General features: G+C 48.1%; 1 protein-coding gene across 1 annotated transcript in view; it reads right to left on the reverse strand.

Annotated features, from left to right (window-relative positions):
- The window catches only part of LOC132830514 (calpain-2 catalytic subunit-like), a 71,848-nt gene that overhangs the window by 9,127 nt on the left and 34,728 nt on the right, over positions 1-27,993 (reverse strand). The window contains exon 7 of the mRNA XM_060848280.1: positions 1,010-1,052. Within this exon, the coding sequence (XP_060704263.1) occupies positions 1,010-1,052 (43 nt within the window). The remainder of the gene's footprint in view (positions 1-1,009; positions 1,053-27,993) is intronic.

Raw genomic sequence — 27,993 nt, forward strand, 5'->3', positions numbered from 1 at the left:
TATGTTCCCAGGAGAGACACAGCTAGGTGGAGGGACAGGTCAGGGTGAGGGAGCAGGGGGACTGCAGAAGGACTTGGACAGACCAGGAGAGTGGGCAAGGCAGTGGCAGGTGGGATACAACGTGGGAAAGTGAGAGGGGGAGAAGGAGGGAGAGGGGAGGGGGAAGGAGGGAGAGAGGGGAAGGAGGGAGAGAGGGAAGGAGGGAGAGGGGGAAGGAGGGAGAGGGGGAAGGAGGGAGGGGGAGAAGGAGGGAGAGGGGAGAAGGAGGGAGGGGGAGGAGGAGGGAGAGAGGGGGAAGGAGGGAGAGAGGGGGGAAGGAGGGAGAGAGGGGGAAGGAGGGAGGGGGGGACGGAGGGAGAGGGGGAAGGAGGGAGAGAGGGGGAAGGAGGGAGAGGGGGAAGGAGGGAGGGAGAGGGGGAAGGAGGGAGGGAGAAGGAGGGAGGGAGAGGGGGAAGGAGGGAGGGAGAGGGGGAAGGAGGGAGGGAGAGGGGGAAGGAGGGAGGGAGGGGGGAAGGAGGGAGGGAGAGGGGGAAGGAGGGAGGGAGAGGGGGAAGGCGGGAGAGGGGAAGGAGGGAGGGGGAGGGGGAAGGAGGGAGAGGGAGGGGGAAGGCGGGAGAGGGGGAAGGAGGGAGGGAGAGGGGGAAGGCGGGAGAGGGGAAGGAGGGAGGGGGAGGGGGAAGGAGGGAGGGGGAGGGGGAAGGCGGGAGAGGGGGAAGGAGGGAGGGGGGGGGAAGGCGGGAGAGGGGGAAGGAGGGAGGGGGGGGGAAGGCGAAGGGTTAAGACAACGTTGAAATGAAGCAACAATGACAGGAGAAAAATATTTCCTACTCAGTGAGCATTCCCGGGAACGGGGCAGTCCCGAGGGACACTACATGGACACGGGAGCAGGGAGAGAGATGGAGGGGTCCGGGGTGGGGGTGGGGGGGGGGGGGGGGGGATGGAGGGGTCAGGGGGTGATGGACAGAGTGAGTGAGGAAGGGAGGGAGAGGGAGATAAAACCGGTAATTACCTCCTCATCGAGATCAGCGCGGACCTGGTCAGTATCCATCGCCCTGGGGAGGGGACAGAGAGACAGTCAATACCCCACCCAGCAACACCATCCCGATAGTCCGAGGGGGGGGGGGGAAGAGAGAGAGGGAGTGGGACAGTGGAGGGGGGGACAGAGAGCTGGGAGAGAGAGTGGGTGGAGAGACAGTGTGGGGAGATAAAGACAGCAGGAGAGAGAGAGCACTGAGCTCCCAGAGGGGGAAGGGACAGAGGGAAGGTTATAGAGAGAGGGGGATAGGGATAGAGGGAAGGTTATAGAGAGAGGGGGAAGGGACAGAGGGAAGGTTATAGAGAGAGGGGGATAGGGATAGAGGGAAGGTTATAGAGAGAGGGGGATAGATAGAGGGAAGGTTATAGAGAGAGGGGGATAGGGATAGAGGGAAGGTTATAGAGAGAGGGGGATAGGGATAGAGGGAAGGTTATAGAGAGAGGGGGATAGGGATAGAGGGAAGGTTATAGAGAGAGAGGGATAGGGATAGAGGGAAGGTTACAGAGACGGATAGAGATAGAGGGAAGGTTGTAGAGAGAGGGATAGGGATAGAGGGAAGGTTATAGAGAGAGAGGGATCAGGATAGAGGGAAGGTTATAGAGAGAGAGGGATAGGGATAGAGGGAAGGTTATAGAGAGAGAGGGATCGGGATAGAGGGAAGGTTATAGAGAGAGAGGGATAGGGATAGAGGGAAGGTTATAGAGAGAGAGGGATAGGGATAGAGGGAAGGTTATAGAGAGAGAGGGATCGGGATGGAGGGAAGGTTATAGAGAGAGAGGGATAGAGATAGAGGGAAGGTTATAAAGAGAGGGAGAGGGAGAGGGATAGAGGGAAGGTCATAGAGAGAGGGACAGAGATAGAGGGAAGGTGATAGAGAGAGGGATAGAGATAGAGGGAAGGTTACAGAGAGAGGGGGATAGGGATAGAGGGAAGGTTACAGAGACGGATAGAGATAGAGGGAAGGTTGTAGAGAGAGGGATAGGGATAGAGGGAAGGTTATAGAGAGAGAGGGATAGGGATAGAGGGAAGGTTATATAGAGAGAGGGATAGGGATAGAGGGAAGGTTATATAGAGAGAGAGGGATAGAGATAGAGGGAAGGTTATAGAGAGAGGGGGATAGAGATAGAGGGAAGGTTATAGAGAGAGGGGGATAGAGATAGAGGGAAGGTTATAGAGAGAGGGGGATAGAGATAGAGGGAAGGTTATAGAGAGAGAGGGATAGAGGAAAGGTTAGATTAGATTAGATTAGACTTACAGATTAGACTTACAGTGTGGAAACAGGCCCTTCGGCCAACAAGTCCACACCGACCCGCCGAAGCGCAACCCATCCATACCCCTACATTTACCCCTTACCTAACACTACGGGCAATTTAGCTTGGCCAATTCACCTGACCCGCACATCTTTGGACTGTGGGAGGAAACCGGAGCACCCGGAGGAAACCCACGCAGACACGGGGAGAACGTGCAAACTCCACACAGTCAGTCGCCTGAGTCGGGAATTGAACCCGGGTCTACAGGCGCTGTGAGGCAGCAGTGCTAACCACTGTGCCACCGTGCCACCCACGGTTATAGAGAGTGAGGGATAGAGATAGAGGGAAGGTTATAGAGGGAGAGAGAGGGATAGAGGGAAGGTTATAGAGAGAGAGAGGGATAGAGGGAAGGTTATAGAGAGACGGATAAGGATAGAGGGAAGGTTACAGAGAGGGACAGAGATAGAGGGAAGGTTGTAGAGAGAGGGATAGGGATAGGGATAGAGGGAAGGTTATAGAGAGAGGGGGATAGGGATAGAGGGAAGGTTTCAGAGACGGATAGAGATAGAGGGAAGGTTATAGAGGGAGAGAGAGGGATAGAGGGAAGGTTATAGAGAGAGAGAGGGATAGAGGGAAGGTTATAGAGAGACGGATAAGGATAGAGGGAAGGTTACAGAGAGGGACAGAGATAGAGGGAAGGTTGTAGAGAGAGAGAGGGATAGGGATAGGGATAGAGGGAAGGTTATAGAGAGAGAGGGATAGGGATAGAGGGAAGGTTATAGAGAGAGGGGGATAGGGATAGAGGGAAGGTTACAGAGACGGATAGAGATAAAGGGAAGGTTGTAGAGAGAGGGATAGGGATAGAGGGAAGGTTATAGAGAGAGGGATAGAGGGAAGGTTACAGAGAGAGGGATAGAGATAGAGGGAAGGTTACAGAGAGGGATAGGGATAGAGGGAAGGTTATAGAGAGGGATAGCGATAGAGGGAAGGTTGTAGAGAGAGAAGGATAGGGATAGAGGGAAGGTTACAGAGAGGGATAGCGATAGAGGGAAGGTTGTAGAGAGAGAAGGGTAGGGATAGAGGGAAGGTTATAGAGAGAGGGGGATAGGGATAGAGGGAAGGTTACAGAGACGGATAGAGATAGAGGGAAGGTTGTAGAGAGAGGGATAGGGATAGAGGGAAGGTTATAGAGAGAGGGATAGAGGGAAGGTTACAGAGAGAGGGATAGAGGTAGAGGGAAGGTTACAGAGAGAGGGATAGAGATAGAGGGAAGGTTATAGAGAGGGATAGGGATATAGGGAAGGTTATAGAGAGAGAGGGATAGGGATAGAGGGAAGGTTATAGAGAGGGATAGGGATAGAGGGAAGGTTATAGAGAGAGAGGGATAGAGGGAAGGTTATAGAGAGAGAGGGATAGAGATAGAGGGAAGGTTATAGAGAGAGAGGGATAGGGATAGAGGGAAGGTTATAGAGAGAGAGGGATAGGGATAGAGGGAAGGTTATAGAGAGAGGGGGATAGAGATAGAGGGAAGGTTATAGAGAGAGAGGGATAGAGGGAAGGTTATAGAGAGAGAGGGATAGAGATAGAGGGAAGGTTATAGAGAGAGGGGGATAGAGATAGAGGGAAGGTTATAGAGAGAGAGAGGGATAGAGGGAAGGTTATAGAGAGACGGATAAGGATAGAGGGAAGGTGACAGAGATAGAGGGAAGGTTGTAGAGAGAGAGGGATAGGGATAGAGGGAAGGTTATAGAGAGAGGGGGATAGGGATAGAGGGAAGGTTATAGAGAGAGAGGGAGAGAGGGAAGGTTATAGAGAGAGGGGGATAGAGATAGAGGGATGGTTATAGAGAGAGGGGGATAGAGATAGAGGGAAGGTTGTAGAGAGAGAGGGATAGGGATAGAGGGAAGGTTATAGAGAGAGGGGGATAGGGATAGAGGGAAGGTTATAGAGAGAGAGGGATAGAGGGAAGGTTATAGAGAGAGAGGGATCGGGATAGAGGGAAGGTTATAGAGAGAGAGGGATAGGGATAGAGGGAAGGTTATAGAGAGAGGGGGATCGGGATGGAGGGAAGGTTATAGAGAGAGAGGGATCGGGATGGAGGGAAGGTTATAGAGAGAGAGGGATAGAGATAGAGGGAAGGTTATAAAGAGAGGGAGAGGGAGAGGGATAGAGGGAAGGTCATAGAGAGAGGGACAGAGATAGAGGGAAGGTGATAGAGAGAGGGATAGAGATATAGGGAAGGTTATAGAGAGAGAGAGGGATAGAGGGAAGGTTATAGAGAGAGAGGGGGATAGAGGGAAGGTTATAGAGAGACGGATAAGGATAGAGGGAAGGTTACAGAGAGGGACAGAGATAGAGGGAAGGTTGTAGAGAGAGAGGGATAGAGATAGAGGGAAGGTTACAGAGAGAGGGGGATAGGGGTAGAGGGAAGGTTACAGAGACGGATAGAGATAGAGGGAAGGTTGTAGAGAGAGGGATAGGGATAGAGGGAAGGTTATAGAGAGAGAGGGATAGGGATAGAGGGAAGGTTATAGAGAGAGAGGGATAGAGATAGAGGGAAGGTTATAGAGAGAGAGGGATAGGGACAGAGGGAAGGTTATAGAGAGAGAGAGAGAGGGATCGGGATAAAGTGAAGGTTATAGAGAGAGAGGGATAGAGATAGAGGGAAGGTTATAAAGAGAGGGAGAGGGATAGAGGGAAGGTCATAGAGAGAGGGACAGAGATAGAGGGAAGGTTATAGAGAGAGGGATAGGGATAGAGGGAAGGTTATAGAGAGAGAGGGATAGAGATAGAGGGAAGGTTATAGAGAGAGGGAGAGGGATAGAGGGAAGGTTACAGAGAGAGGGATAGGGATAGAGGGAAGGTTATAGAGAGAGAGGGATAGGGATAGAGGGAAGGTTATAGAGAGAGAGGGATAGGGATAGAGGGAAGGTTATAGAGAGAGAGGGATAGAGATAGAGGGAAGGTTATAAAGAGAGGGAGAGGGATAGAGGGAAGGTCATAGAGAGAGAGGGATAGAGATAGAGGGAAGGTTATAGAGAGAGGGGGATAGGGATAGAGGGAAGGTTATAGAGAGAGAGGGATAGAGGGAAGGTTATAGAGAGAGGGGGATAGAGATAGAGGGAAGGTTGTAGAGAGAGGGATAGGGATAGAGGGAAGGTTATAGAGAGAGAGGGATAGAGATAGAGGGAAGGTTATAGAGAGAGAGGGATAGAGATAGAGGGAAGGTTATAGAGAGAGGGGGATAGGGATAGAGGGAAGGTTATAGAGAGAGAGGGATAGAGATAGAGGGAAGGTTATAGAGAGAGGGGGATAGAGATAGAGGGAAGGTTATAGAGAGAGAGGGATAGAGGAAAGGTTATAGAGAGTGAGGGATAGAGATAGAGGGAAGGTTAGAGTGAGAGGGATAGAGGGAAGGTTATAGAGAGAGAGAGGGATAGGGATAAAGTGAAGGTTATAGAGAGGAATAGGGATAGAGGGAAGGTTATAGAGAGAGAGGGGGATAGAGGGAAGATTATAGAGAGAGAGGGATAGAGATAGAGGGAAGGTTATAGAGAGAGGGGGATAGAGATAGAGGGAAGGTTATAGAGAGAGAGGGATAGGGATAGAGGGAAGGTTATATAGAGAGAGAGGGATAGAGATAGAGGGAAGGTTATAGCGAGAGAGGGATAGAGGGAAGGTTAGAGAGAGAGAGGGATAGAGATAGAGGGAAGGTTATAGAGAGAGAGGGATAGGGATAGAGGGAAGGTTATATAGAGAGAGAGGGATAGAGATAGAGGGAAGGTTATAGAGAGAGGGGGATAGAGATAGAGGGAAGGTTATAGAGAGAGGGGGATAGAGATAGAGGGAAGGTTATAGAGAGAGGGGGATAGAGATAGAGGGAAGGTTATAGAGAGAGAGGGATAGAGGAAAGGTTATAGAGAGTGAGGGATAGAGATAGAGGGAAGGTTATAGAGAGTGAGGGATAGAGATAGAGGGAAGGTTATAGAGAGAGAGAGGGATAGAGGGAAGGTTATAGAGAGACGGATAAGGATAGAGGGAAGGTTACAGAGAGGGACAGAGATAGAGGGAAGGTTGTAGAGAGAGAGGGATAGGGATAGAGGGAAGGTTACAGAGGGGGATAGGGATAGAGGGAAGGTTGTAGAGAGAGGGATAGAGATAGAGGGAAGGTTATAGAGAGAGAGGGATAGGGATAGAGGGAAGGTTATAGAGAATGGGGGATGGAGATAGAGGGAAGGTTATAGAGAGAGAGGGATAGAGGGAAGGTTATAGAGAGAGAGGGATAAGGATAGAGGGAAGGTTATAGAGAGAGAGGGATAGGGATAGAGGGAAGGTTATAGAGAGAGGGATAGAGATAGAGGGAAGGTTACAGAGAGAGGGATAGAGATAGAGGGAAGGTTACAGAGAGAGGGATAGAGATAGAGGGAAGGTTACAGAGAGGGATAGAGATAGAGGGAAGGTTACAGAGAGAGGGGGATAGGGATAGAGGGAAGGTTACAGAGACGGATAGAGATAGAGGGAAGGTTGTAGAGAGAGGGATAGGGATAGAGGGAAGGTTATAGAGAGAGAGGGATAGGGATAGAGGGAAGGTTATAGAGAATGGGGGATGGAGATAGAGGGAAGGTTATAGAGAGAGAGGGATAGAGGGAAGGTTATAGAGAGAGAGGGATAGAGGGAAGGATATAGAGAGAGAGGGATAAGGATAGAGGGAAAGTTATAGAGAGAGAGGGATAGGGATAGAGGGAAGGTTATAGAGAGAGGGATAGAGAGAGAGGGATAGGGATAGAGGGAAGGTTATATAGAGAGAGGGACAGAGATAGAGGGAAGGTTATAGAGAGAGGGGGATAGAGATAGAGGGAAGGTTATAGAGAGAGGGATAGGGATAGAGGGAAGGTTATAGAGAGAGAGGGATAGGGATAGAGGGAAGGTTATATAGAGAGAGAGGGATAGAGATAGAGGGAAGGTTATAGAGAGAGGGGGATAGAGATAGAGGGAAGGTTATAGAGAGAGGGGGATAGAGATAGAGGGAAGGTTATAGAGAGAGAGATATAGAGATAGAGGGAAGGTTATAGAGAGAGAGGAATAGGGATAGAGGGAAGGTTATAGAGAGAGGGGGATAGAGGGAAGGTTATAGAGAGAGAGGGATAGAGGGAAGGTTATAGAGAGAGAGGGATAGAGATAGAGGGAAGGTTATAGAGAGAGAGGGATAGGGATAGAGGGAAGGTTATAGAGACAGAGGGATAGGGATAGAGGGAAGGTTATAGAGAGAGGGGGATAGAGATAGAGGGAAGGTTATAGAGAGAGAGGGATAGAGGGAAGGTTATAGAGAGAGAGGGATAGAGATAGAGGGAAGGTTATAGAGAGAGAGGGATAGGGATAGACGGAAGGTTATAGAGAGAGGGGGATAGAGATAGAGGGAAGGTTATAGAGAGAGAGAGGGATAGAGGGAAGGTTATAGAGAGACGGATAAGGATAGAGGGAAGGTGACAGAGATAGAGGGAAGGTTGTAGAGAGAGAGGGATAGGGATAGAGGGAAGGTTATAGAGAGAGGGGGATAGGGATAGAGGGAAGGTTATAGAGAGAGAGGGATAGAGGGAAGGTTATAGAGAGAGGGGGATAGAGATAGAGGGAAGGTTATAGAGAGAGGGGGATAGAGATAGAGGGAAGGTTGTAGAGAGAGAGGGATAGGGATAGAGGGAAGGTTATAGAGAGAGGGGGATAGGGATAGAGGGAAGGTTATAGAGAGAGAGGGATAGAGATAGAGGGAAGGTTATAGAGAGAGAGGGATAGGGACAGAGGGAAGGTTATAGAGAGAGAGGGATCGGGATAAAGTGAAGGTTATAGAGAGAGAGGGATAGAGATAGAGGGAAGGTTATAGAGACGGATAGAGATAGAGGGAAGGTTATAGAGAGAGGGATAGGGGGAGGGTTACAGAGAGAGTGATAGAGATAGAGGGAAGGTTACAGAGAGGGATAGAGATAGAGGGAAGGTTACAGAGAGAGGGGGATAGGGATAGAGGGAAGGTTACAGAGACGGATAGAGATAGAGGGAAGGTTGTAGAGAGAGGGATAGGGATAGAGGGAAGGTTATAGAGAGAGAGGGATAGGGATAGAGGGAAGGTTATAGAGAGAGAGGGACAGAGATAGAGGGAAGGTTATAAAGAGAGGGAGAGGGATAGAGGGAAGGTCATAGAGAGAGGGACAGAGATAGAGGGAAGGTGATAGAGAGAGGGATAGAGATAGAAGGAAGGTTATAGAGAGAGGGATAGGGATAGAGGGAAGGTTATAGAGAGAGAGGAATAGAGATAGAGGGAAGGTTATAGAGAGAGGGAGAGGGATAGAGGGAAGGTTACAGAGAGAGGGATAGGGATAGAGGGAAGGTTATAGAGAGAGAGGGATAGGGATAGAGGGAAGGTTATACAGAGAGAGGGATAGAGATAGAGGGAAGGTTATAAAGAGAGGGAGAGGGATAGAGGGAAGGTCATAGAGAGAGGGATAGAGATAGAGGGAAGCTTATAGAGAGAGGGGGATAGGGATAGAGGGAAGGTTATAGAGAGAGGGGGATAGGGATAGAGGGAAGGTTATAGAGAGAGAGGGATAGAGGGAAGGTTATAGAGAGAGGGGGATAGTGATAGAGGGAAGGTTATAGAGAGAGAGGGATAGGGATAGAGGGAAGGTTATAGAGAGAGAGGGATAGAGATAGAGGGAAGGTTATAGAGAGAGGGGGATAGAGATAGAGGGAAGGTTATAGAGAGAGAGGGATAGAGGAAAGGTTATACAGAGAGAGAGGGATAGAGATAGAGGGAAGGTTATAGAGAGGGATAGAGATAGAGGGAAGGTTATAGAGAGAGAGGGGGATAGAGGGAAGATTATAGAGAGAGAGGGATAGAGATAGAGGGAAGGATATAGAGAGATAGGGATAGGGATAGAGGGAAGGTTATAGAGAGAGAGGGATTGAGATAGAGGGAAGGTTATAGAGAGAGAGGGATAGGGATAGAGGGAAGGTTATAGAGAGAGAGGGATAGGGATAGAGGGAAGGTTATATAGAGAGAGAGGGATAGGGATAGAGGGAAGGTTATATAGAGAGAGAGGGATAGAGATAGAGGGAATGTTATAGCGAGAGAGGGATAGGGATAGAGGGAAGGTTATAGAGAGAGAGGGATAGGGATAGAGGGAAGGTTATAGAGAGAGAGGGATAGGGATAGAGGGAAGGTTATATAGAGAGAGAGGGATAGAGATAGAGGGAAGGTTATAGAGAGAGGGGGATAGAGATAGAGGGAAGGTTATAGAGAGAGGGGGATAGAGATAGAGGGAAGGTTATAGAGAGAGGGGGATAGAGATAGAGGGAAGGTTATAGAGAGAGAGGGATAGAGATAGAGGGAAGGTTATAGAGAGAGAGGAATAGGGATAGAGGGAAGGTTATAGAGAGAGAGGGATAGAGATAGAGGGAAGGTTATAGAGAGAGAGGGATAGAGATAGAGGGAAGGTTATAGAGAGAGAGGAATAGGGATAGAGGGAAGGTTATAGAGAGAGAGGGATAGAGATATAGGGAAGGTTATAGAGAGAGGGGGATAGGGATAGAGGGAAGGTTATAGAGAGAGAGGGATAGAGGAAAGGTTATAGAGAGTGAGGGATAGAGATAGAGGGAAGGTTATAGAGAGTGAGGGATAGAGATAGAGGGAAGGTTATAGAGAGAGAGAGGGATAGAGGGAAGGTTATAGAGAGACGGATAAGGATAGAGGGAAGGTTACAGAGAGGGACAGAGATAGAGGGAAGGTTGTAGAGAGAGGGGGATAGGGATAGAGGGAAGGTTACAGAGACGGATAGAGATAGAGGGAAGGTTATAGAGAGAGGGATAGAGGGAAGGTTACAGAGAGAGGGATAGAGATAGAGGGAAGGTTACAGAGAGAGATAGAGATAGAGGGAAGGTTACAGAGAGAGGGGGATAGGGATAGAGGGAAGGTTACAGAGACGGATAGAGATAGAGGGAAGGTTGTAGAGAGAGGGATAGAGATAGAGGGAAGGTTATAGAGAGAGAGGGATAGGGATAGAGGGAAGGTTATAGAGAATGGGGGATGGAGATAGAGGGAAGGTTATAGAGAGAGAGGGATAGAGGGAAGGTTATAGAGAGAGATTGATAAGGATAGAGGGAAGGTTATAGAGAGAGAGGGATAGGGATAGAGGGAAGGTTACAGAGAGAGGGATAGAGATAGAGGGAAGGTTATAGAGAGAGGGGGATCGGGATGGAGGGAAGGTTATAGAGAGAGAGGGATCGGGATGGAGGGAAGGTTATAGAGAGAGAGGGATAGAGATAGAGGGAAGGTTATAAAGAGAGGGAGAGGGAGAGGGATAGAGGGAAGGTCATAGAGAGAGGGACAGAGATAGAGGGAAGGTGATAGAGAGAGGGATAGAGATATAGGGAAGGTTATAGAGAGAGAGAGGGATAGAGGGAAGGTTATAGAGAGAGAGGGGGATAGAGGGAAGGTTATAGAGAGACGGATAAGGATAGAGGGAAGGTTACAGAGAGGGACAGAGATAGAGGGAAGGTTGTAGAGAGAGAGGGATAGAGATAGAGGGAAGGTTACAGAGAGAGGGGGATAGGGGTAGAGGGAAGGTTACAGAGACGGATAGAGATAGAGGGAAGGTTGTAGAGAGAGGGATAGGGATAGAGGGAAGGTTATAGAGAGAGAGGGATAGGGATAGAGGGAAGGTTATAGAGAGAGAGGGATAGAGATAGAGGGAAGGTTATAGAGAGAGAGGGATAGGGACAGAGGGAAGGTTATAGAGAGAGAGAGAGAGGGATCGGGATAAAGTGAAGGTTATAGAGAGAGAGGGATAGAGATAGAGGGAAGGTTATAAAGAGAGGGAGAGGGATAGAGGGAAGGTCATAGAGAGAGGGACAGAGATAGAGGGAAGGTTATAGAGAGAGGGATAGGGATAGAGGGAAGGTTATAGAGAGAGAGGGATAGAGATAGAGGGAAGGTTATAGAGAGAGGGAGAGGGATAGAGGGAAGGTTACAGAGAGAGGGATAGGGATAGAGGGAAGGTTATAGAGAGAGAGGGATAGGGATAGAGGGAAGGTTATAGAGAGAGAGGGATAGGGATAGAGGGAAGGTTATAGAGAGAGAGGGATAGAGATAGAGGGAAGGTTATAAAGAGAGGGAGAGGGATAGAGGGAAGGTCATAGAGAGAGAGGGATAGAGATAGAGGGAAGGTTATAGAGAGAGGGGGATAGGGATAGAGGGAAGGTTATAGAGAGAGAGGGATAGAGGGAAGGTTATAGAGAGAGGGGGATAGAGATAGAGGGAAGGTTGTAGAGAGAGGGATAGGGATAGAGGGAAGGTTATAGAGAGAGAGGGATAGAGATAGAGGGAAGGTTATAGAGAGAGAGGGATAGAGATAGAGGGAAGGTTATAGAGAGAGGGGAATAGGGATAGAGGGAAGGTTATAGAGAGAGAGGGATAGAGATAGAGGGAAGGTTATAGAGAGAGGGGGATAGAGATAGAGGGAAGGTTATAGAGAGAGAGGGATAGAGGAAAGGTTATAGAGAGTGAGGGATAGAGATAGAGGGAAGGTTAGAGTGAGAGGGATAGAGGGAAGGTTATAGAGAGAGAGAGGGATAGGGATAAAGTGAAGGTTATAGAGAGGAATAGGGATAGAGGGAAGGTTATAGAGAGAGAGGGGGATAGAGGGAAGATTATAGAGAGAGAGGGATAGAGATAGAGGGAAGGTTATAGAGAGAGGGGGATAGAGATAGAGGGAAGGTTATAGAGAGAGAGGGATAGGGATAGAGGGAAGGTTATATAGAGAGAGAGGGATAGAGATAGAGGGAAGGTTATAGCGAGAGAGGGATAGAGGGAAGGTTAGAGAGAGAGAGGGATAGAGATAGAGGGAAGGTTATAGAGAGAGAGGGATAGGGATAGAGGGAAGGTTATATAGAGAGAGAGGGATAGAGATAGAGGGAAGGTTATAGAGAGAGGGGGATAGAGATAGAGGGAAGGTTATAGAGAGAGGGGGATAGAGATAGAGGGAAGGTTATAGAGAGAGGGGGATAGAGATAGAGGGAAGGTTATAGAGAGAGGGGGATAGAGATAGAGGGAAGGTTATAGAGAGAGAGGGATAGAGGAAAGGTTATAGAGAGTGAGGGATAGAGATAGAGGGAAGGTTATAGAGAGTGAGGGATAGAGATAGAGGGAAGGTTATAGAGAGAGAGAGGGATAGAGGGAAGGTTATAGAGAGACGGATAAGGATAGAGGGAAGGTTACAGAGAGGGACAGAGATAGAGGGAAGGTTGTAGAGAGAGAGGGATAGGGATAGAGGGAAGGTTACAGAGGGGGATAGGGATAGAGGGAAGGTTGTAGAGAGAGGGATAGAGATAGAGGGAAGGTTATAGAGAGAGAGGGATAGGGATAGAGGGAAGGTTATAGAGAATGGGGGATGGAGATAGAGGGAAGGTTATAGAGAGAGAGGGATAGAGGGAAGGTTATAGAGAGAGAGGGATAGGGATAGAGGGAAGGTTATAGAGAGAGAGGGATAGGGATAGAGGGAAGGTTATAGAGAGAGGGATAGAGATAGAGGGAAGGTTACAGAGAGAGGGATAGAGATAGAGGGAAGGTTACAGAGAGAGGGATAGAGATAGAGGGAAGGTTACAGAGAGGGATAGAGATAGAGGGAAGGTTACAGAGAGAGGGGGATAGGGATAGAGGGAAGGTTACAGAGACGGATAGAGATAGAGGGAAGGTTGTAGAGAGAGGGATAGGGATAGAGGGAAGGTTATAGAGAGAGAGGGATAGGGATAGAGGGAAGGTTATAGAGAATGGGGGATGGAGATAGAGGGAAGGTTATAGAGAGAGAGGGATAGAGGGAAGGTTATAGAGAGAGAGGGATAGAGGGAAGGATATAGAGAGAGAGGGATAAGGATAGAGGGAAAGTTATAGAGAGAGAGGGATAGGGATAGAGGGAAGGTTATAGAGAGAGGGATAGAGAGAGAGGGATAGGGATAGAGGGAAGGTTATATAGAGAGAGGGACAGAGATAGAGGGAAGGTTATAGAGAGAGGGGGATAGAGATAGAGGGAAGGTTATAGAGAGAGGGATAGGGATAGAGGGAAGGTTATAGAGAGAGAGGGATAGGGATAGAGGGAAGGTTATATAGAGAGAGAGGGATAGAGATAGAGGGAAGGTTATAGAGAGAGGGGGATAGAGATAGAGGGAAGGTTATAGAGAGAGGGGGATAGAGATAGAGGGAAGGTTATAGAGAGAGAGATATAGAGATAGAGGGAAGGTTATAGAGAGAGAGGAATAGGGATAGAGGGAAGGTTATAGAGAGAGGGGGATAGAGGGAAGGTTATAGAGAGAGAGGGATAGAGGGAAGGTTATAGAGAGAGAGGGATAGAGATAGAGGGAAGGTTATAGAGAGAGAGGGATAGGGATAGAGGGAAGGTTATAGAGACAGAGGGATAGGGATAGAGGGAAGGTTATAGAGAGAGGGGGATAGAGATAGAGGGAAGGTTATAGAGAGAGAGGGATAGAGGGAAGGTTATAGAGAGAGAGGGATAGAGATAGAGGGAAGGTTATAGAGAGAGAGGGATAGGGATAGACGGAAGGTTATAGAGAGAGGGGGATAGAGATAGAGGGAAGGTTATAGAGAGAGAGAGGGATAGAGGGAAGGTTATAGAGAGACGGATAAGGATAGAGGGAAGGTGACAGAGATAGAGGGAAGGTTGTAGAGAGAGAGGGATAGGGATAGAGGGAAGGTTATAGAGAGAGGGGGATAGGGATAGAGGGAAGGTTATAGAGAGAGAGGGATAGAGGGAAGGTTATAGAGAGAGGGGGATAGAGATAGAGGGAAGGTTATAGAGAGAGGGGGATAGAGATAGAGGGAAGGTTGTAGAGAGAGAGGGATAGGGATAGAGGGAAGGTTATAGAGAGAGGGGGATAGGGATAGAGGGAAGGTTATAGAGAGAGAGGGATAGAGATAGAGGGAAGGTTATAGAGAGAGAGGGATAGGGACAGAGGGAAGGTTATAGAGAGAGAGGGATCGGGATAAAGTGAAGGTTATAGAGAGAGAGGGATAGAGATAGAGGGAAGGTTATAGAGACGGATAGAGATAGAGGGAAGGTTATAGAGAGAGGGATAGGGGGAGGGTTACAGAGAGAGTGATAGAGATAGAGGGAAGGTTACAGAGAGGGATAGAGATAGAGGGAAGGTTACAGAGAGAGGGGGATAGGGATAGAGGGAAGGTTACAGAGACGGATAGAGATAGAGGGAAGGTTGTAGAGAGAGGGATAGGGATAGAGGGAAGGTTATAGAGAGAGAGGGATAGGGATAGAGGGAAGGTTATAGAGAGAGAGGGACAGAGATAGAGGGAAGGTTATAAAGAGAGGGAGAGGGATAGAGGGAAGGTCATAGAGAGAGGGACAGAGATAGAGGGAAGGTGATAGAGAGAGGGATAGAGATAGAAGGAAGGTTATAGAGAGAGGGATAGGGATAGAGGGAAGGTTATAGAGAGAGAGGAATAGAGATAGAGGGAAGGTTATAGAGAGAGGGAGAGGGATAGAGGGAAGGTTACAGAGAGAGGGATAGGGATAGAGGGAAGGTTATAGAGAGAGAGGGATAGGGATAGAGGGAAGGTTATACAGAGAGAGGGATAGAGATAGAGGGAAGGTTATAAAGAGAGGGAGAGGGATAGAGGGAAGGTCATAGAGAGAGGGATAGAGATAGAGGGAAGCTTATAGAGAGAGGGGGATAGGGATAGAGGGAAGGTTATAGAGAGAGGGGGATAGGGATAGAGGGAAGGTTATAGAGAGAGAGGGATAGAGGGAAGGTTATAGAGAGAGGGGGATAGTGATAGAGGGAAGGTTATAGAGAGAGAGGAATAGGGATAGAGGGAAGGTTATAGAGAGAGAGGGATAGAGATAGAGGGAAGGTTATAGAGAGAGGGGGATAGAGATAGAGGGAAGGTTATAGAGAGAGAGGGATAGAGGAAAGGTTATACAGAGAGAGAGGGATAGAGATAGAGGGAAGGTTATAGAGAGGGATAGAGATAGAGGGAAGGTTATAGAGAGAGAGGGGGATAGAGGGAAGATTATAGAGAGAGAGGGATAGAGATAGAGGGAAGGATATAGAGAGATAGGGATAGGGATAGAGGGAAGGTTATAGAGAGAGAGGGATTGAGATAGAGGGAAGGTTATAGAGAGAGAGGGATAGGGATAGAGGGAAGGTTATAGAGAGAGAGGGATAGGGATAGAGGGAAGGTTATATAGAGAGAGAGGGATAGGGATAGAGGGAAGGTTATATAGAGAGAGAGGGATAGAGATAGAGGGAATGTTATAGCGAGAGAGGGATAGGGATAGAGGGAAGGTTATAGAGAGAGAGGGATAGGGATAGAGGGAAGGTTATAGAGAGAGAGGGATAGGGATAGAGGGAAGGTTATATAGAGAGAGAGGGATAGAGATAGAGGGAAGGTTATAGAGAGAGGGGGATAGAGATAGAGGGAAGGTTATAGAGAGAGGGGGATAGAGATAGAGGGAAGGTTATAGAGAGAGGGGGATAGAGATAGAGGGAAGGTTATAGAGAGAGAGGGATAGAGATAGAGGGAAGGTTATAGAGAGAGAGGAATAGGGATAGAGGGAAGGTTATAGAGAGAGAGGGATAGAGATAGAGGGAAGGTTATAGAGAGAGAGGGATAGAGATAGAGGGAAGGTTATAGAGAGAGAGGGATAGGGATAGAGGGAAGGTTATAGAGAGAGAGGGATAGAGATATAGGGAAGGTTATAGAGAGAGGGGGATAGGGATAGAGGGAAGGTTATAGAGAGAGAGGGATAGAGGAAAGGTTATAGAGAGTGAGGGATAGAGATAGAGGGAAGGTTATAGAGAGTGAGGGATAGAGATAGAGGGAAGGTTATAGAGAGAGAGAGGGATAGAGGGAAGGTTATAGAGAGACGGATAAGGATAGAGGGAAGGTTACAGAGAGGGACAGAGATAGAGGGAAGGTTGTAGAGAGAGGGGGATAGGGATAGAGGGAAGGTTACAGAGACGGATAGAGATAGAGGGAAGGTTATAGAGAGAGGGATAGAGGGAAGGTTACAGAGAGAGGGATAGAGATAGAGGGAAGGTTACAGAGAGAGATAGAGATAGAGGGAAGGTTACAGAGAGAGGGGGATAGGGATAGAGGGAAGGTTACAGAGACGGATAGAGATAGAGGGAAGGTTGTAGAGAGAGGGATAGAGATAGAGGGAAGGTTATAGAGAGAGAGGGATAGGGATAGAGGGAAGGTTATAGAGAATGGGGGATGGAGATAGAGGGAAGGTTATAGAGAGAGAGGGATAGAGGGAAGGTTATAGAGAGAGAGGGATAAGGATAGAGGGAAGGTTATAGAGAGAGAGGGATAGGGATAGAGGGAAGGTTACAGAGAGAGGGATAGAGATAGAGGGAAGGTTACAGAGAGAGGGATAGAGATAGAGGGAAGGTTACAGAGAGGGATAGAGATAGAGGGAAGGTTACAGAGAGAGGGGGATAGGGATAGAGGGAAGGTTACAGAGACGGATAGAGATAGAGGGAAGGTTGTAGAGAGAGGGATAGGGATAGAGGGAAGGTTATAGAGAGAGAGGGATAGGGATAGAGGGAAGGTTATAGAGAATGGGGGATGGAGATAGAGGGAAGGTTATAGAGAGAGAGGGATAGAGGGAAGGATATAGAGAGAGAGGGATAAGGATAGAGGGAAAGTTATAGAGAGAGAGGGATAGGGATAGAGGGAAGGTTATAGAGAGAGGGATAGAGAGAGAGGGATAGGGATAGAGGGAAGGTTATAGAGAGAGGGATAGGGATAGAGGGAAGGTTATAGAGAGAGAGGGATAGAGGGAAGGTTATATAGAGAGAGAGGGATAGAGATAGAGGGAAGGTTATAGAGAGAGGGGGATAGAGATAGAGGGAAGGTTATAGAGAGAGGGGGATAGAGGAAAGGTTAGATTAGATTAGATTAGACTTACAGATTAGACTTACAGTGTGGAAACAGGCCCTTCGGCCCAACAAGTCCACACCGACCCGCCGAAGCGCAACCCACCCATACCCCTACATTTACCCCTTACCTAACACTACGGGCAATTTAGCTTGGCCAATTCACCTGACCCGCACATCTTTGGACTGTGGGAGGAAACCGGAGCACCCGGAGGAAACCCACACAGACACGGGGAGAACGTGCAAACTCCACACTGTCAGTCGCCTGAGTCGGGAATTGAACCGGGTCTACAGGCGCTGTGAGGCAGCAGTGCTAACCACTGTGCCACCGTGCCGCCCACGGTTATAGAGAGTGAGGGATAGAGATAGAGGGAAGGTTATAGAGGGAGAGAGAGGGATAGAGGGAAGGCTATAGAGAGAGAGAGGGATAGAGGGAAGGTTATAGAGAGACGGATAAGGATAGAGGGAAGGTTACAGAGAGGGACAGAGATAGAGGGAAGGTTGTAGAGAGAGGGATAGGGATAGGGATAGAGGGAAGGTTATAGAGAGAGGGGGATAGGGATAGAGGGAAGGTTTCAGAGACGGATAGAGATAGAGGGAAGGTTGTAGAGAGAGGGATAGGGATAGGGATAGAGGGAAGGTTATAGAGAGAGGGATAGAGGGAAGGTTACAGAGAGAGGGATAGAGATAGAGGGAAGGTTACAGAGAGGGATAGAGATAGAGGGAAGGTTACAGAGAGGGATAGGGATAGAGGGAAGGTTATAGAGAGAGAGGGATAGAGGGAAGGATATAGAGAGAGAGGGATAAGGATAGAGGGAAAGTTATAGAGAGAGAGGGATAGGGATAGAGGGAAGGTTATAGAGAGAGGGATAGAGAGAGAGGGATAGGGATAGAGGGAAGGTTATATAGAGAGAGAGGGACAGAGATAGAGGGAAGGTTATAGAGAGAGGGGGATAGAGATAGAGGGAAGGTTATAGAGAGAGGGATAGGGATAGAGGGAAGGTTATAGAGAGAGAGGGATAGGGATAGAGGGAAGGTTATATAGAGAGAGAGGGATAGAGATAGAGGGAAGGTTATAGAGAGAGGGGGATAGAGATAGAGGGAAGGTTATAGAGAGAGAGGGATAGAGATAGAGGGAAGGTTATAGAGAGAGAGGAATAGGGATAGAGGGAAGGTTATAGAGAGAGGGGGATAGAGATAGAGGGAAGGTTATAGAGAGAGAGGGATAGAGGAAAGGTTAGATTAGATTAGATTAGACTTACAGATTAGACTTACAGTGTGGAAACAGGCCCTTCGGCCCAACAAGTCCACACCGACCCGCCGAAGCGCAACCCACCCATACCCCTACATTTACCCCTTACCTAACACTACCGGCAATTTAGCATGGCCAATTCACCTGACCTGCACATCTTTGGATTGTGGGAGGAAAACGGAGCACCCGGAGGAAACCCACGCAGACACGGGGAGAACGTGCAAACTCTACACAGTCAGTCGCCTGAGTCGGGAATTGAACCCGGGTCTACAGGCGCTGTGAGGCAGCAGTGCTAACCACTGTGCCACCGTGCCGCCCACGGTTATAGAGAGTGAGGGATAGAGATAGAGGGAAGGTTATAGAGGGAGAGAGGGATAGAGGGAAGGTTATAGAGAGACGGATAAGGATAGAGGGAAGGTTACAGAGAGGGACAGAGATAGAGGGAAGGTTGTAGAGAGAGAGAGGGATAGGGATAGGGACAGAGGGAAGGTTATAGAGAGAGGGGGATAGAGATAGAGGGAAGGTTTCAGAGACGGATAGAGATAGAGGGAAGGTTACAGAGAGGGATAGGGATAGAGGGAAGGTTATAGAGAGAGGGATAGGGATAGAGGGAAGGTTACAGAGAGGGATAGAGATAGAGGGAAGGTTGTAGAGAGAGGGATCGGGATAGGGATAGAGGGAAGGTTATAGAGAGAGTGATAGAGGGAAGGTTACAGAGAGAGGGATAGAGATAGAGGGAAGGTTACAGAGAGGGATAGAGATAGAGGGAAGGTTACAGAGAGGGATAGGGATAGAGGGAAGGTTATAGAGAGAGGGATAGGGATAGAGGGAAGGTTACAGAGAGGGATAGAGATAGAGGGAAGGTTGTAGAGAGAGAGGGATAGGGATAGAGGGAAGGTTATAGAGAGAGGGGGATAGGGATAGAGGGAAGGTTACAGAGACGGATAGAGATAGAGGGAAGGTTGTAGAGAGAGGGATAGGGATAGAGGGAAGGTTATAGAGAGAGGGATAGAGGGAAGGTTACAGAGAGAGGGATAGAGGTAAGGGAAGGTTACAGAGAGAGGGATAGAGATAGAGGGAAGGTTATAGAGAGAGAGGGATAGAGATAGAGGGAAGGTTACAGAGAGGGATAGGGATAGAGGGAAGGTTATAGAGAGAGAGGGATAGAGATAGAGGGAAGGTTATAGAGAGAGGGGGATAGAGATAGAGGGAAGGTTATAGAGAGAGAGAGGGATAGAGGGAAGGTTATAGAGAGACGGATAAGGATAGAGGGAAGGTGAGAGAGATAGAGGGAAGGTTATAGAGAGAGAGGGATAGAGGGAAGGTTATAGAGAGAGAGGGATAGAGATAGAGGGAAGGTTGTAGAGAGAGAGGGATAGGGATAGAGGGAAGGTTATAGAGAGAGAGGGATAGAGGGAAGGTTATAGAGAGAGAGGGATAGAGGGAAGGTTATAGAGAGAGGGGGATAGAGATAGAGGGAAGGTTATAGAGAGAGGGGGATAGAGATAGAGGGAAGGTTATAGAGAGAGAGGGATAGAGGGAAGGTTATAGAGAGAGGGGGATAGAGATAGAGGGAAGGTTGTAGAGAGAGAGGGATAGGGATAGAGGGAAGGTTATAGAGAGAGGGGGATAGGGATAGAGGGAAGGTTATAGAGAGAGAGGGATAGAGGGAAGGTTATAGAGAGAGGGGGATAGAGATAGAGGGAAGGTTATAGAGAGAGAGGGATAGGGATAGAGGGAAGGTTATAGAGAATGGGGGATGGAGATAGAGGGAAGGTTATAGAGAGAGAGGGATAGAGGGAAGGTTATAGAGAGAGAGGGATAAGGATAGAGGGAAGGTTATAGAGAGAGGGGGATAGAGATAGAGGGAAGGTTATAGAGAGAGAGGGATAGGGATAGAGGGAAGGTTATAGAGAATGGGGGATGGAGATAGAGGGAAGGTTATAGAGAGAGAGGGATAGAGGGAAGGTTATAGAGAGAGAGGGATAAGGATAGAGGGAAGGTTATAGAGAGAGGGATAGAGATAGAGGGAAGGTTACAGAGAGAGGGATAGAGATAGAGGGAAGGTTACAGAGAGAGGGATAGAGATAGAGGGAAGGTTACAGAGAGGAATAGAGATAGAGGGAAGGTTACAGAGAGAGGGGGATAGGGATAGAGGGAAGGTTACAGAGACGGATAGGGATAGAGGGAAGGTTGTAGAGAGAGGGATAGGGATAGAGGGAAGGTTATAGAGAGAGAGGGATAGGGATAGAGGGAAGGTTATAGAGAATGGGGATGGAGATAGAGGGAAGGTTATAGAGAGAGAGGGATAGAGGGAAGGTTATAGAGAGAGAGGGATAGAGGGAAGGATATAGAGAGAGAGGGATAAGGATAGAGGGAAAGTTATAGAGAGAGAGGGATAGGGATAGAGGGAAGGTTATAGAGAGAGGGATAGAGAGAGAGGGATCGGGATAGAGGGAAGGTTATAGAGAGAGAGGGATAGGGATAGAGGGAAGGTTATAGAGAGAGGGGGATCGGGATGGAGGGAAGGTTATAGAGAGAGGGGGATCGGGATGGAGGGAAGGTTATAGAGAGAGAGGGATAGGGATAGAGGGAAGGTTATAGAGAGAGAGGGATCGGGATGGAGGGAAGGTTATAGAGAGAGAGGGATAGAGATAGAGGGAAGGTTATAAAGAGAGGGAGAGGGAGAGGGATAGAGGGAAGGTCATAGAGAGAGGGACAGAGATAGAGGGAAGGTTATAGAGAGAGAGGGATTGAGATAGAGGGAAGGTTATAGAGAGAGAGGGATAGGGATAGAGGGAAGGTTATAGAGAGAGAGGGATAGGGATAGAGGGAAGGTTATATAGAGAGAGAGGGATAGAGATAGAGGGAAGGTTATAGCAAGAGAGGAATAGGGATAGAGGGAAGGTTAGAGAGAGAGAGGGATAGAGATAGAGGGAAGGTTATAGAGAGAGAGGGATAGGGATAGAGGGAAGGTTATAGAGAGAGAGGGATAGGGATAGAGGGAAGGTTATATAGAGAGAGAGGGATAGAGATAGAGGGAAGGTTATAGAGAGAGGGGGATAGAGATAGAGGGAAGGTTATAGAGAGAGGGGGATAGAGATAGAGGGAAGGTTATAGAGAGAGGGGGATAGAGATAGAGGGAAGGTTATAGAGAGAGAGGGATAGAGATAGAGGGAAGGTTATAGAGAGAGAGGAATAGGGATAGAGGGAAGGTTATAGAGAGAGAGGGATAGAGATAGAGGGAAGGTTATAGAGAGAGAGGGATAGGGATAGAGGGAAGGTTATAGAGAGAGAGGGATAGAGGGAAGGTTATAGAGAGACGGATAAGGATAGAGGGAAGGTTACAGAGAGGGACAGAGATAGAGGGAAGGTTGTAGAGAGAGGGATAGGGATAGAGGGAAGGTTATAGAGAGAGGGATAGAGGGAAGGTTACAGAGAGAGGGATAGAGGTAGAGGGAAGGTTACAGAGAGAGGGATAGAGATAGAGGGAAGGTTATAGAGAGAGAGGGATAGAGATAGAGGGAAGGTTACAGAGAGGGATAGGGATAGAGGGAAGGTTATAGAGAGAGAGGGATAGGGATAGAGGGAAGGTTATAGAGAGGGATAGGGATAGAGGGAAGGTTATAGAGAGAGAGGGATAGAGATAGAGGGAAGGTTGTAGAGAGAGAGGGATAGGGATAGAGGGAAGGTTATAGAGAGAGAGGGATAGGGATAGAGGGAAGGTTATAGAGAGAGGGGGATAGAGATAGAGGGAAGGTTATAGAGAGAGAGGGATAGAGGGAAGGTTATAGAGAGAGAGGGGTAGAGATATAGGGAAGGTTATAGAGAGAGAGAGAGGGATAGAGGGAAGGTTATAGAGAGAGAGATGGATAGAGGGAAGGTTATAGAGAGACGGATAAGGATAGAGGGAAGGTTACAGAGAGGGACAGAGATAGAGGGAAGGTTGTAGAGAGAGAGGGATAGGGATAGAGGGAAGGTTATAGAGAGAGGGGGATAGGGATAGAGGGAAGGTTATAGAGAGAGAGGGATAGAGATAGAGGGAAGGTTATAGAGAGAGAGGGATAGGGACAGAGGGAAGGTTATAGAGAGAGAGAAAGAGGGATCGGGATAAAGTGAAGGTTATAGAGAGAGAGGGATAGAGATAGAGGGAAGGTTATAGAGACGGATAGAGATAGAGGGAAGGTTATAGAGAGAGGGATAGGGGGAGGGTTACAGAGAGAGTGATAGAGATAGAGGGAAGGTTACAGAGAGGGATAGAGATAGAGGGAAGGTTACAGAGAGAGGGGGATAGGGATAGAGGGAAGGTTACAGAGACGGATAGAGATAGAGGGAAGGTTGTAGAGAGAGGGATAGGGATAGAGGGAAGGTTATAGAGAGAGAGGGATAGGGATAGAGGGAAGGTTATAGAGAGGGATAGAGATAGAGGGAAGGTTATAGAGAGAGAGGGATAGGGACAGAGGGAAGGTTATAGAGAGAGAGAGAGAGGGATCGGGATAAAGTGAAGGTTATAGAGAGAGAGGGATAGAGATAGAGGGAAGGTTATAGAGAGAGGGAGAGGGATAGAGGGAAGGTTACAGAGAGAGGGATAGGGATAGAGGGAAGGTTATAGAGAGAGAGGGATAGGGATAGAGGGAAGGTTATAGAGAGAGAGGGATAGGGATAGAGGGAAGGTCATAGAGAGAGAGGGATAGAGATAGAGGGAAGGTCATAGAGAGAGGGGGATAGGGATAGAGGGAAGGTTATAGAGAGAGAGGGATAGAGGGAAGGTTATAGAGAGAGGGGGATAGAGATAGAGGGAAGGTTATAGAGAGAGGGGGATAGAGATAGAGGGAAGGTTATAGAGAGAGAGGGATAGAGATAGAGGGAAGGTTATAGAGAGAGAGGGATAGAGATAGAGGGAAGGTTATAGAGAGAGAGGAATAGGGATAGAGGGAAGGTTATAGAGAGAGAGGGATAGAGATAGAGGGAAGGTTATAGAGAGAGGGGGATAGAGATAGAGGGAAGGTTATAGAGAGAGGGATAGAGGAAAGGTTATAGAGAGTGAGGGATAGAGATAGAGGGAAGGTTATAGAGAGTGAGGGATAGAGATAGAGGGAAGGTTAGAGAGAGAGAGAGGGATAGAGGGAAGGTTATAGAGAGAGAGAGGGATAGGGATAAAGTGAAGGTTATAGAGAGGAATAGGGATAGAGGGAAGGTTATAGAGAGAGAGAGGGATAGGGATAAAGTGAAGGTTATAGAGAGGAATAGGGATAGAGGGAAGGTTATAGAGAGAGAGGGGGATAGAGGGAAGATTATAGAGAGAGAGGGATAGAGATAGAGGGAAGGATATAGAGAGGGAGGGATAGGGATAGAGGGAAGGTTATAGAGAGAGAGGGATTGAGATAGAGGGAAGGTTATAGCAAGAGAGGGATAGGGATAGAGGGAAGGTTAGAGAGAGAGGGATAGAGATAGAGGGAAGGTTATAGAGAGAGAGGGATAGGGATAGAGGGAAGGTTATAGAGAGAGAGGGATAGGGATAGAGGGCAGGTTATATAGAGAGAGAGGGATAGAGATAGAGGGAAGGTTATAGAGAGAGGGGGATAGAGATAGAGGGAAGGTTATAGAGAGAGGGGGATAGAGATAGAGGGAAGGTTATAGAGAGAGAGGGATAGAGATAGAGGGAAGGTTATAGAGAGAGAGGAATAGGGATAGAGGGAAGGTTATAGAGAGAGAGGGATAGAGATAGAGGGAAGGTTATAGAGAGAGAGGGATAGGGATAGAGGGAAGGTTATAGAGAGAGAGGGATAGAGGGAAGGTTATAGAGAGACGGATAAGGATAGAGGGAAGGTTACAGAGAGGGACAGAGATAGAGGGAAGGTTGTAGAGAGAGAGGGATAGGGATAGAGGGAAGGTTATAGAGAGAGAGGGATAGGGATAGAGGGAAGGTTACAGAGACGGATAGAGATAGAGGGAAGGTTGTAGAGAGAGGGATAGGGATAGAGGGAAGGTTATAGAGAGAGAGGGATAGAGATAGAGGGAAGGTTACAGAGAGGGATAGGGATAGAGGGAAGGTTATAGAGAGAGAGGGATAGGGATAGAGGGAAGGTTATAGAGAGGGATAGGGATAGAGGGAAGGTTATAGAGAGAGAGGGATAGAGATAGAGGGAAGGTTATAGAGAGAGGGGGATAGAGATAGAGGGAAGGTTATAGAGAGAGAGGGATAGAGGGAAGGTTATAGAGAGAGAGGGATAGAGATAGAGGGAAGGTTATAGAGAGAGAGGGATAGGGATAGAGGGAAGGTTATAGAGAGAGGGGGATAGAGATAGAGGGAAGGTTATAGAGAGAGAGAGAGGGATAGAGGGAAGGTTATAGAGAGACGGATAAGGATAGAGGGAAGGTGACAGAGATAGAGGGAAGGTTGTAGAGAGAGAGGGATAGGGATAGAGGGAAGGTTATAGAGAGAGGGGGATAGGGATAGAGGGAAGGTTATAGAGAGAGAGGGATAGAGGGAAGGTTGTAGAGAGAGGGGGATAGAGATAGAGGGAAGGTTATAGAGAGAGGGGGATAGAGATAGAGGGAAGGTTATAGAGAGAGAGGGATAGGGATAGAGGGAAGGTTATAGAGAGAGGGGGATAGGGATAGAGGGAAGGTTATAGAGAGAGAGGGATAGAGGGAAGGTTATAGAGAGAGGGGGATAGAGATAGAGGGAAGGTTATAGAGAGAGAGGGATAGGGATAGAGGGAAGGTTATAGAGAGAGGGATAGAGATAGAGGGAAGGTTACAGAGAGAGGGATAGAGATAGAGGGAAGGTTACAGAGAGGGATAGAGATAGAGGGAAGGTTACAGAGAGAGGGGGATAGGGATAGAGGGAAGGTTACAGAGACGGATAGAGATAGAGGGAAGGTTGTAGAGAGAGGGATAGGGATAGAGGGAAGGTTATAGAGAGAGAGGGATAGGGATAGAGGGAAGGTTATAGAGAATGGGGGATGGAGATAGAGGGAAGGTTATAGAGAGAGAGGGATAGAGGGAAGGTTATAGAGAGAGAGGGATAGAGGGAAGGATATAGAGAGAGAGGGATAAGGATAGAGGGAAAGTTATAGAGAGAGAGGGATAGGGATAGAGGGAAGGTTATAGAGAGAGGGATAGAGAGAGAGGGATAGGGATAGAGGGAAGGTTATATAGAGAGAGAGGGACAGAGATAGAGGGAAGGTTATAGAGAGAGGGGGATAGAGATAGAGGGAAGGTTATAGAGAGAGGGATAGGGATAGAGGGAAGGTTATAGAGAGAGAGGGATAGGGATAGAGGGAAGGTTATATAGAGAGAGAGGGATAGAGATAGAGGGAAGGTTATAGAGAGAGGGGGATAGAGATAGAGGGAAGGTTATAGAGAGAGAGGGATAGAGATAGAGGGAAGGTTATAGAGAGAGAGGAATAGGGATAGAGGGAAGGTTATAGAGAGAGGGGGATAGAGATAGAGGGAAGGTTATAGAGAGAGAGGGATAGAGGAAAGGTTAGATAAGATTAGATTAGACTTACAGATTAGACTTACAGTGTGGAAACAGGCCCTCCGGCCCAACAAGTCCACACCGACCCGCCGAAGCGCAACCCACCCATACCCCTACATTTACCCCTTACCTAACACTACCGGCAATTTAGCTTGGCCAATTCACCTGACCCGCACATCTTTGGACTGTGGGAGGAAACCGGAGCACCCGGAGGAAACCCACGCAGACACGGGGAGAACGTGCAAACTCTACACTGTCAGTCGCCTGAGTCGGGAATTGAACCCGGGTCTACAGGCGCTGTGAGGCAGCAGTGCAAACCACTGTGCCACCGTGCCGCCCACGGTTATAGAGAGTGAGGGATAGAGATAGAGGGAAGGTTATAGAGGGAGAGAGAGGGATAGAGGGAAGGTTATAGAGAGAGAGAGGGATAGAGGGAAGGTTATAGAGAGACGGATAAGGATAGAGGGAAGGTTACAGAGAGGGACAGAGATAGAGGGAAGGTTGTAGAGAGAGGGATAGGGATAGGGATAGAGGGAAGGTTATAGAGAGAGGGGGATAGGGATAGAGGGAAGGTTACAGAGAGGGATAGAGATAGAGGGAAGGTTGTAGAGAGAGAGGGACAGGGATAGAGGGAAGGTTATAGAGAGAGGGGGATAGGGATAGAGGGAAGGTTACAGAGACGGATAGAGATAAAGGGAAGGTTGTAGAGAGAGGGATAGGGATAGAGGGAAGGTTATAGAGAGAGGGATAGAGGGAAGGTTACAGAGAGAGGGATAGAGGGAAGGTTACAGAGAGAGGGATAGAGATAGAGGGAAGGTTACAGAGAGGGATAGGGATAGAGGGAAGGTTACAGAGAGTGAGGGATAGAGATAGAGGGAAGGTTACAGAGAGGGATAGCGATAGAGGGAAGGTTGTAGAGAGAGAAGGATAGGGATAGAGGGAAGGTTACAGAGAGGGATAGCGATAGAGGGAAGGTTGTAGAGAGAGAAGGATAGGGATAGAGGGAAGGTTATAGAGAGAGGGGGATAGGGATAGAGGGAAGGTTATAGAGAGAGAGGGATAGAGATAGAGGGAAGGTTATAGAGAGAGAGGGATAGGGACAGAGGGAAGGTTATAGAGAGAGAGAGAGAGGGATCGGGATAAAGTGAAGGTTATAGAGAGAGAGGGATAGAGATAGAGGGAAGGTTATAGAGACGGATAGAGATAGAGGGAAGGTTATAGAGAGAGGGATAGGGGGAGGGTTACAGAGAGAGTGATAGAGATAGAGGGAAGGTTACAGAGAGGGATAGAGATAGAGGGAAGGTTACAGAGAGAGGGGGATAGGGATAGAGGGAAGGTTACAGAGACGGATAGAGATAGAGGGAAGGTTGTAGAGAGAGGGATAGGGATAGAGGGAAGGTTATAGAGAGAGAGGGATAGGGATAGAGGGAAGGTTATAGAGAGAGAGGGATAGAGATAGAGGGAAGGTTATAGAGAGAGAGGGATAGGGATAAAGTGAAGGTTATAGAGAGAGAGGGATAGAGATAGAGGGAAGGTTATAGAGAGAGGGAGAGGGATAGAGGGAAGGTTACAGAGAGAGGGATAGGGATAGAGGGAAGGTTATAGAGAGAGAGGGATAGGGATAGAGGGAAGGTTATAGAGAGAGAGGGATAGGGATAGAGGGAAGGTCATAGAGAGAGAGGGATAGAGATAGAGGGAAGGTCATAGAGAGAGGGGGATAGGGATAGAGGGAAGGTTATAGAGAGAGAGGGATAGAGGGAAGGTTATAGAGAGAGGGGGATAGAGATAGAGGGAAGGTTATAGAGAGAGGGGGATAGAGATAGAGGGAAGGTTATAGAGAGAGAGGGATAGAGATAGAGGGAAGGTTATAGAGAGAGAGGAATAGGGATAGAGGGAAGGTTATAGAGAGAGAGGGATAGAGATAGAGGGAAGGTTATAGAGAGAGGGGGATAGAGATAGAGGGAAGGTTATAGAGAGAGAGGGATAGAGGAAAGGTTATAGAGAGTGAGGGATA

This window comes from Hemiscyllium ocellatum, chromosome 3 (genome assembly GCF_020745735.1).
Source record: "Hemiscyllium ocellatum isolate sHemOce1 chromosome 3, sHemOce1.pat.X.cur, whole genome shotgun sequence".
NCBI lineage: Eukaryota > Metazoa > Chordata > Chondrichthyes > Orectolobiformes > Hemiscylliidae > Hemiscyllium > Hemiscyllium ocellatum.